At 62.1% G+C, this 9,763-nt stretch overlaps 1 protein-coding gene across 1 annotated transcript in view; it reads right to left on the bottom strand.

Annotated features, from left to right (window-relative positions):
• Positions 1–247: 247 nt before the first annotated feature.
• The window catches only part of LOC112957819 (transcription intermediary factor 1-beta-like), a 10,631-nt gene continuing 1,115 nt past the window's right edge, over positions 248–9,763 (bottom strand). Inside the window, exons 2-18 of the mRNA XM_026051563.1 lie at positions 8,254–8,357; positions 7,682–7,814; positions 7,453–7,588; positions 5,858–5,974; positions 5,660–5,774; positions 5,425–5,571; positions 4,478–4,592; positions 4,309–4,394; positions 3,964–4,195; positions 3,816–3,855; positions 3,140–3,205; positions 2,305–2,506; positions 2,032–2,240; positions 1,029–1,143; positions 879–953; positions 658–795; positions 248–414 (exon numbers count right to left, since the gene is read on the bottom strand). Coding sequence (XP_025907348.1) covers positions 250–414; positions 658–795; positions 879–953; positions 1,029–1,143; positions 2,032–2,240; positions 2,305–2,506; positions 3,140–3,205; positions 3,816–3,855; positions 3,964–4,195; positions 4,309–4,394; positions 4,478–4,592; positions 5,425–5,571; positions 5,660–5,774; positions 5,858–5,974; positions 7,453–7,588; positions 7,682–7,814; positions 8,254–8,357 — 2,195 coding nt within the window. The 3' untranslated portion in view covers positions 248–249. The remainder of the gene's footprint in view (positions 415–657; positions 796–878; positions 954–1,028; positions 1,144–2,031; positions 2,241–2,304; positions 2,507–3,139; positions 3,206–3,815; positions 3,856–3,963; positions 4,196–4,308; positions 4,395–4,477; positions 4,593–5,424; positions 5,572–5,659; positions 5,775–5,857; positions 5,975–7,452; positions 7,589–7,681; positions 7,815–8,253; positions 8,358–9,763) is intronic.

Raw genomic sequence — 9,763 nt, 5'->3', positions numbered from 1 at the left:
CGAGGGCAAAGACAAGATGGCAGCAGGGGCAAGAGCTTCAAGAACAATGGCTTCAAGAACAATGGCTTTATTTCTCCAACAGAGACAGGGACAAARGGGGAAGAAAGGGGAGGGGGAAGCGAGAAGGGTACCAGGTTGCCCCCCATCCCTACCCCCAGGCCCTGGGGCAGGAAGGGGGGGCAAAACGAGCCCCCTCCTGCCCCCTCCCTTCCACAGAACCCCCCCACCCCACCACCACTAAGGAGCCAGTCAGGGGCCCAGGGGGCCGGCGGGAGACGCCCGGCAGCCTTCGGCCTCGGCCAGGGCGCCGACGGGCTCGAGGAGGGCCGAGAACTTGCGGTCGCCGAAGGCGGCGTTGAGCCGGGCCTCGAAGAAGCGCTGCAGRCCCAGGATGGACTGCACGTCCGCCTTGTCCTGGGGGGCGAGGAGGGGCGGGAGAGGGGGCTGGACCCACAGCAGACACCCCAGGGTGGCCCGGCCTCCGCCACCCCACACCAGGAAGGCCCCAGCCCCATTTCTTTCCTCTCCCAGCACAGGGGGATGCCGCAGTCGACTTGGAGCAGGGAATCCGGATTCACTTCCCCCTGCCCCAGCCCTTCCCCAGGCGTTCCCTCCTGCCCCGGGCGCAGGGGAGGGCCGGCGCCGTTCCCATCCCACCTCCGTGAGCCGGTTGAACTGGCGGATCATCCTCCAGACGTCGCGGGCGAACTCCTCGGGGCAGCCGTAGGGCGGCGTGAGCTTCTCCAGCAGCTTGGCGCGGATGAGCGTGAGGTCGATGGCGTCGGCGGGGCCCTCCTGCGCACGCGGCGGGAGCGGAGGGGCCGTCAGGCGGCCGCCCCGGCTCCGTCCCGCCGCGGCGGCGGCGCGCGGGGCCTCACCGGCGAGCTGCAGAGCCGGTGCAGGGGCCGGCAGGGCTCGTGGCACAGCAGCTCCAGCAAGACCCGCTCGCACTTCTGCGCCGAGGGAGATGAGGGGCGTGAGAGGGGCGGCCCCGTCCCCGCGCCGGAGCCTCCCCGCGCCCAACGCACCCGCTGGTCCAGCGGCGAGAGCCCGCGGGGCGCCCCGTCCTCGGCGCCGGGGAAGGCGGTGGCGGCGCCGTCGTCGTGCGGCGGCTCCTGGCACAGCAGGCAGCGCCACTCGGGGCTGCGGGAGTTGGGGGGCATSGAGCGGGAGCAGAGCTCCCGGGAGCCGGAGCTTCCCGGCAACAGGCGGAGCGGGGGATCCCAGYGGATCCCCCGCCGTGCCGATGCCGCGCCGGATCGAGGCCTGGTGCCCAGGGATTGAAGGCTGGGAGGTGCCATGGATGATAATCCCGGGATTATGGGCYGGGGATCCCAGCKCCCCGGGATTCGGGGATCAAAGAGGGCCTCCCCTCTTGATCAGGGATCCCTGCCTCGCTGCCCACGTGCACTGGGGTAGTGTTTCCCAAGGGATCCGTGTTCCTACAGGGCTCCCATGTTGAGCAGGGTCTGGGAGCGGAGGGCAGAGCCCTGTGGGGACGGGGCACGCCGGAGTGCCAGGGATTTGGGATCAACGGGGGATATTAACGTAGAAAAGGACCTTAAAGCCCCCGGGCATCGCTACTTCAGAGGCAGATCCCTGCTGGGAATCGCAGAAAGGGAATAAATCCTGGGAAAAATTGGGAAAAAAATATTTGGGGGGGCCAGGCATCAGCAGGGAATCCAGTGGCACCAGCGAATGCCAGGAGGGATCCCAAGGGCTCCCAGTAACTCTGCTCCCCTCCTGGTACCAGGAAATTAGGAGCATCCTGGGAGAGGCCATCCCAAAATGATCCCAGTGGCTCCTGGAGATGCAGGGAGCAGCAGGACCACACAATCCCAGCACAATCTCCCCCAGGAAAGGGGATCCCGAGGAGGAGCAGGGGATCGGGGAGCTCCAGCAGGGTCAGACCCGCCATGAGTGCGGGGACGGGAAGATGCCAGGGGGAGGGACGGGCGCCCCGTGTCCCCCACGGGAGGGACGGGCGCCCCGTGTCCCCCACGACGGGGTCCCCGCCGGGCTCCGAGCTACCTGGGCACCTCCTGCAGGGCGGGCAGGTGACAGTCGAGGTGGTAGCAGTGCTCGCAGCGGTCGCACATGACGACGGCGCCGGCGCGGCGGCACACGCGGCAGGAGGCGGCCCCCCCGCCGGGGGCGCCCAGCACCCCGGGGTGCTCGGGGCCCAGGCCCGGCGGCTTGGCGTCCCTCCCGGTGCCGATGGGAGCCTCCTGCTCCTCCTCCTGCGGGCGGCAGCGGGTGACGCGGGGACGGGCGCGCGCGGCCGCGGCGGGGCCCGGCACTCACCTTGACCGCGGCGGGGCCCGGCGGCCCCTGCTGCGCCCCCCGCTCGATGACGATGAGGTTGAAGTCCTCGGCCGACGTGCCCGGGAAGACGCGGAAGACGGGGGGCTGCGCGGTCCCCGAGAGGTCCAGGTCGAGGCGCTCCAGGCTCACGCGGGGCACCTTGCGCAGCAGGACGTTGGCRCGGCCCTCGAGGGGACGGCTCCTGCGCGGGGGCGTCAGGGGGGGCCGCTCCGATCCGCGCCCCTTGGGATTTGGGCTGCAGGGAGCCCCTTGGGACAGGGATGCGCCGGGGACCCCGAGTGGGGAGCCCCAGGCCCTTGGGGACAGGGAGGGCCCCAGTCACCTTGCGAGGGCAGGGTGACAAGGGACAGGAGAGCTGCRGTATAGGGTGACAAGGGACAAGAGGGTCACCCACACAAGGTGACAAGGGACAGGGAAGCCTCCCTGTAGAGGGTGACACGAGACAGGCAGGTCCCTGGGGACAGGGTGACAGGGGCCAGGAGGGTCCCAGCTACACCCGGGCAGAGGGTGACATGGGACTGGAAAGCCTTGGATATGGGTGGCAGGAGGGTCCCAGCTACACCCGGGCAGAGGGTGACATGGGACTGGAAAGCCTTGGATATGGGTGACAGGAGGGTCCCAGCTACACCCGGGCAGAGGGTGACATGGGACTGGAAAGCCTTGGATATGGGTGGCAGGAGGGTCCCAGCTCCACCCGGGCAGAGGGTGACGTGGGACTGGAAAGCCTTGGATACGGGTGACAGGAGGGTCCCAGCCCACCCCTCCCTCGGGAACGGGATGACGTTTGTCCCCCTCCCCAAGCCACTGTCATTACCGCTTAACGAGCGGCTCCTTAGCGACCTCCTCCTCCTCCTCCTGGGGAGGGCTAAGCCGCCTTCTCCTGAGTAACGAGGTCATGAGGGGACCTTGGAGGACCCCCGGGGGTCCCCATCAACCACCAGGGCCCGGAGAGGGTTGGGGACCTCCTGGGACGGGGACCCCTGGGACAGGACACAGTGGTCCTGTCTTGCTCTGTGCCTTGATGCAAGGTGACAGGGGACAGCGGAGTAGGAGGTATAGGGTGGTAAGGGGGGCCCTGATCCGCCCCCCGGCACACGGTGACAAGGGACAGGGAATCTCCAGGTGTCATTTGACAAGAGGGCCCTATTTGCCCTCTAGGTAAGGGACATARGACAGGGGGGTCCTTGGTAGGCAGTGACAAGGGACAGGGTATCCCCAGGTCACCCAGGGGGTGACAAGGGATGGGGTCGGGGGAGAGGGTGTCCCACAACACCCAGGGCACRGGGGGAAGAGCCTTGGGAATAAGGTGACAAGTGACGGGAAAGGCCAAGTCGCCTTGGGCATGGGGTGAYAAGGGAGGGGAGGGTCACAGGGGGGCTATGGGGGAGGGGGGGCACCCCTTTCCCCCCCAGTCCCAAAGGCAGGAGGTGACGAGGGCCAGCAGAGCCTTGGGGGACAAGGGACACAGGGGTCCTCCCGCCACGACTCACCTCTTCACTCCAGTCACAGTACGTTCCGGGGGGGCAAGGGCTGCAGAGGTAAAAAATATAAATAGAAACAAATTAAAAATAAAGAAAAATAAACAAAAAACACATCAGGCACCTTCCTCCCCATCCTCCCCCCGTCCCCCCCGCTCACCCAGCTCGGCAGCGGCCGCCGCGTCCCTGGGGATCTCGGCCGGCTGCGGGGGAAGACGCGCGGGGACGAGGAGGGGACAGTCGGAGGCCTCGGTGCTCCGGGCTAAGGGGGGCAGCGGGGGGGTCCCCGTCCTGTGCCCGGCGCCCTGGGGGGCGGCCGGCCCCCKCGGGGGCTGCAGGAGGGGGCCGGGGGCGTACTGCCCTTTGCTCACCACCGTGGCCTGCAAGGGAGCCTGGGTGCGGGTAGAGAGAGGGGGCTCTGTTACTGCAGGGTGAGGGGCACCCATGGGTGGCCCCTCTGCACCCTAAATCCACCCCCCCCCCACCCGCCAGCACCCCAAGGTACCTGTGAGGCTCCTGCCATGGGGCTGGTCGGTGGTGGCTGCGGGGTGAGGGGTGGCGGGGAACAGCTCCACTCCGAGACGATGGTCCCTGCGAGGAGGAGGAGGGTGTCAGCAGGGCCACCGTGTCCCGGGGGTGTGGGGGGGGTCCCCAGGGTGTCCCCGCGGCCTCACCGAAGCTCTCGGCGCTCTTGGTCCAGGCATGGAGGTCCCACTGGAACTTCATGTCGCCCTGCGGCTCCACGGGGTCCACGATGGCCTTGAGGGCCCGGTGGAGCTGGAAGTAGATCTGGGGGCGCGGGGCACCCGTCACGACGGGGGGACCCCGAGGGGACCCGCGGCGGCGTCACCGGGGTGCCCGTCACGGCACAGGGACATCAAGGGAACACGCGGCAGCACCCTAGGGGTGACCATTAGTCTGTGGGGACACCTAGCAGCAGCACCCTGGGGACCTCAAGGGGACAGAGCAGCATCCTGGGGGCAYCCACGACACTCTGGGGACCCAAGGGAACCCCTGGCAGTGTCCTCGAGGAGCTTGTCACGGCGAGGGGACACAGGGCAGCACCTTGGGGCAYCCATCAAACTGCGTGGGCCCCAACGGGACCCAGTTCGACTCTAAGGGCCCCCGTGCAGCACCTTGGGGACATCAGGATAGGAGGGGCCTGTGTCACCACAGGGATGTGGCCAGAGGGACGCAGGGCACCCCAGGCGTGCCAGGAGGGGGGACCTGGGCACTGCCAAGGGGAGCTGGCAGCTCTGGGCACCCCAGAAACGCAGAAGGAAGAGCAGGGAGAGGCGGCCAAGACCCCACAGGGACCCTCCCAAGCCCAATCCGGGTGACCGGGGGTCCAGCCGCCCCCCCAGGTGCCCGTCCCGTGTCCCCACTCGATGACAGGTCTCTCCAAGATGGTCTTTTTAGGGCAAAAGGGGGGCACAGGGCAGACGTGACACCCCACGGCTCAGCTTTGCTCACTGACACCCCTTCCCCACCCTGCCCAGTCCTGGAAAGCAAAGCAAACTGGGGGGAAACTGGTGGCCTGGGGCTACTGGGGGGGCGTCCCTGTCCCCCAAAAGGGCATGACAGGGGGCGCAGGACGGGGCACAGCCCCTGGGCGACCCACCAGCTTCTTGGAGAGCAGCAGCGCGGTGCTGTTGTCGCTCTCGAGGGCCCAGGAGGCGAAGCGCAGCACGTGCTCCTGGTGCCGCTGCAGCTTGGTCATGGCCCAGTGCTGCCGCTCCAGCTTCTCCTGCTGCCCCTCCGTCACCTTCTGCGTGGGGCAGGGGGGCACGGGGAGCGGCGTGGACACGGGGATGGGACAGGCGGCCACCCTTGGTGCCGGGGGGGGCAGCGCTCACCTGGGCGTCGCTCACCAGCACCTTGCCGCGCTTGTTGAGCTCCTTCATGATCTGCAGGATGGCCATCTTGACGTCCACCTGCACCCGCTTCTGCACGTCCGTCACCTGGCGGATGCTGCCGGCCGGGGGGAGCCCCGGGATGAGCCGGGGGGCTGCCCGGCGCCGCCGGGACCCCGCTCGGTGCCGGGGGGTACGTACGAGCTGCGCACTTCCTTGGTGGAGCGCTGCAGGCTGGCGTGCTTGTCGCCCAGGCGCTTCACCAGCGACGCCAGCAGCTTGCGCTGGTTCCTCACCGCGTCCTCCAGGAACTGGTACCTGCACGGGGGGGAAACGGCCTTGGGGACAGACCCATCCATGGGTCCCCCCCGCCGGCAGAAACGGCCCTTGGGGGTCCCGGATATAGTCCAACAACATCSCAACTGCAGGGCTCCAACAGCCCCCCAATTGCAGGGCTCACCAGAGCAACAAGTCAACTCTAGTCAAGTCAACCTGATGTTCCGCCAACCTTTGCCATCGAGTTAAGGCATAAAAACCACGTTAAAGMCAGCAAAAACCCCCACTTCTAAAAGCCCACTAAAATAAAATCAATATGGGTTAAAAACCTGGGAAAACTAATCAGCTGGTCAAGCTAAGGAAACCCACAGAACACCCATTAAACATTGATTTAACCTAACTACTTCTAGCTTAATCGAGTTCCATATATGCTAAAACTATATATGATTTCTTACTATATATGCTATTATATATATACACTATATATATATACACACACTATTTTACATACTACATATACACTAGTTTTTAATGTCTAGTCAGATTTTTTTTCAGTTATCAGCTGAATTTTTATTATCAACTACCTTTTATCAGTTACAACTTCCCACAATTTAGCGATCATTTAGACACCAACRTTATGATTTCATCTAGACATCATTTAGATTAATATTAGGTATATTGGAATTAGCTTGAAAACTAATCAAATCACTTACCCATTAACAGTCAAGTTAATCTGATTTACCAGACTAGTAAACAACAGGCTAGATTTTTAATGGATTAATTAACCAAAGACAAGCAGATTGTAGACTAAATTCCAATGCATTTTTGGTGGGTGATTAGACTAGCTGTCCAATTTTGGGTATTCCTTAATGATTAGTTTAAAAGATCAGTTTAATGATCAGTTTAACAGTTAAACATCAACTTAATCCAGATCAACTTATTCAGGATCAATCAAAAGCAGCCCCTGATAAATTATAATTTAGAATTATAAGAATGGATATAAATCAAGGTTTAAATCAAGCTTTTCATGGTCATGGTATAAATCTARGTTTATGGTGTAAATCCGGGTATAAATCTAGGTTTATGGTGTAAATAATACACCATTTGTAATTTGGGGGGTTGGACTAGATGACCTCTGAGGTCCCTTCCAACCTTAAGCATTCTATGATTCTAAATCCTGGCCTAAATCAAGGTTTTTTGGTGTAAATCCTGGCCTAAATCAAGGTTTTTTGGTGTAAATCCTGGCCTAAATCAAGGTTTTTTGGTGTAAATCCTGGCCTAAATCAAGGTTTTTGGTGTGAATCGTGGCCTAAATCAAGATTTATGGTATGAATCGTGGCATAAATCAAGATTTATGGTATGAATCGTGGCATAAATCTAGGTTTTTGATGAGTGTGGTCAGTTATCCACCCTGATCTAAAGAGAGAGCAGGCTGGATAACGGAGGGATTTGTCAGCTGTGGCAACGGGGTTTCTCCCCAGCTAATTAGGTGTTAATTAGCAGGGGCCGCCGGCACTCACTGGTGGTCCTTGTGGGCGCTGAGCTGGCAGTCGCGGCAGGTGAGCGTGTCGCACGTGTCGCAGAAGAGCACGAGGGGCTCGTGCTTGTGCACGGCGCAGAGCAGGGCGCGCTCGCCCTCCTTCGCCCTCGAGCCACCTGCATGGGGTGTTGGGGGGTGGAAAAGCCACCGCGGTTGTCCCCGCGGTTGTCACCGCCACGTCAGCCGCGCGCCGGCTGTACCGCACCCACCGGTGGCTCGCACGGTGTGGTCCTTGGTGAACTTGACCCGCGCGTGGGCCTCCACGCACGTCTCGCACAGCGGCTCCGAACACTCCACGCAGTAGCTGGTGGCCGGCGCGTTGTCCTCGCAGCTGGTGCAGCACTGGGGGACAGAGCCCCGGAGGGTGAGGGGTGTGTGGGGACGACCCCCCCTTCCCCAGACACCCCCTTCCCCAGACACCCCCTTCCCCAGACACCCCCTGCGGGATTCTCCGTCATCTCGTAGCACGGCTGTGCCCTCAATTCCACCTCTCCCCAACACCTCAAGGCTCGTTTTAACCTTTTTAATTCCAGCAGCCACGTTATATTATATATTTTAAACCGCATTCCATTTTTTTAGCTGTTAGCACAGGCATAAAACAGCTCGAGTTTTGCTCAGCTGGCACAAAAACGCCCCCCAAAAAAGGGGCACTGTTGACCCTTGAGTAAACCCAAGGACAAACACAGATGAGTTCATCCCAATGAGATCATTTGGGCTCCAAGCAGCACCGCATCGTTAAGAACGACTCGTCAGCGTCTCGCTAACGAGCGCGTGGCCTCACCTGGCTTGAATCGCGGCTGCCGTCGGCCCCGCTGTCCCTCAAGAAGTAGTTTTCCACAACGTCCTTCAAGTAACACTGGTGTTTGCAGATGGGGCAGTCGATCACTGCGGGAGGGAAGCGGTGGGGTGGGCGCAGCAGCCTCAGGGCGCCGCGCTTGGCCCCAAAAATTGCCACATTTGGCCCCAAATGCCRCATTCGGCCCTTGCGGATTCCCCTGGCGACGGCGCCTCCTTCCCTCTTTGCCCTCCGGAGCTTCCTGAGCTCCAACAGCCGGAACAGGTTGGGATAAAGAGGCTCCGAGAAGTCTCCAGGACTAACAGAGACGCCCAGCCCAGAAGCAGCTTCTCCCATCGTTTTTTYCCATCACGGAGCCCATCGGATGGAGGGGGAGAAGGAAGAACCCGGAGCGGAGGGGAACGCCTCACATCAGGATGCCCGTCAAATCCGAGCTGGAACCTCACTCCAAACCCAAACTCCTCATGGAAAAACACGATCCGGGTGTCCCGTTGCACCCGGAGACCCGGAGCAGACACGTCAGCGCTGACCTTGGAGCTGGGGTCCCCGCTCCCACCCGAGCCCAGTTGGACCAGTCCAATGGTCCCTTAGGGCCACATCTAAGGGTGGAGGCCCATCACATCCTGGGGTGCAAAGAGGAGGAATGGTATTTTGGGGGTCCCTGCATCAAAGCGGGGGCGTCACAAGAGCCTCCAAGGACAGAGTCACCACCGCTGTGGTCCTGACACCAACTGGAACCTCCTCAAACACGAGCTGCGTTTGGCCTCCCCCTGCTCCTTGGATAGCAGCCAAGCAGTCCAGTCTACCCTTCCTCCTCCTCCTCTTTGGTGGCAAAGTGACAGTTGAGATGTCATCTGCCCCAGGTGGCAGCGGGAGGAAGCGGAGCGTTTGATCTCTGCGGAAACTTCTCTGCCTGGGAGGGAASGGGGCTCCAGGGCCGGGCTGAGGAACCTCCATAGGAAGGACCATGAGCCAAGGGATCACAGGCCGAGTCCTACCACGAGGGGACAATCCCAGGCTGGAAAGGGCCCGGGTGGCCAGGTAGGATCAGTGCGGAGCAGCTGGCCTGGTACAAAGCGTTGGCAAATTGGGGGGATCCAAAGGATCCCCCCAAACATCCCCACATTCAAGGAATCCCATCGGCCGCCTCCAAACCACCCGGTGCGGGGGACACAGGGCGGATTTTGGACGGAGGCTGATGGGTGTCGGAGCACCCAGGAACTCAGGGTACAGCAAGCAGCTTCTACCCCCAAAAAACTTAGGACCTTCCCCACACTCTCTTAGTATAGGGCTGCCCCCCATCACCCYTCAAGCAGTCCCCCCAGACCCACTTAGCACAGCCTCCCCAGCCCCCTTAAAATACAGGACCCCCCCGTACCCCTCTTACTACAGGGCTGCCCCCTCAAGCCCCTTAACACCCCCTAGCCCCTCAGCATAGGGCTGCCCCCCTTAGACCAGGGCTGCCCTTAGTCCAGGCCCCCTGCAGCCCCCTTAA

This window comes from Nothoprocta perdicaria, unplaced genomic scaffold, assembly GCF_003342845.1.
Source record: "Nothoprocta perdicaria isolate Ctin4 unplaced genomic scaffold, notPer1 scaffold_761, whole genome shotgun sequence".
Lineage (NCBI taxonomy): Eukaryota > Metazoa > Chordata > Aves > Tinamiformes > Tinamidae > Nothoprocta > Nothoprocta perdicaria.
This window is presented reverse-complemented; position numbering and strand designations above follow the sequence as displayed.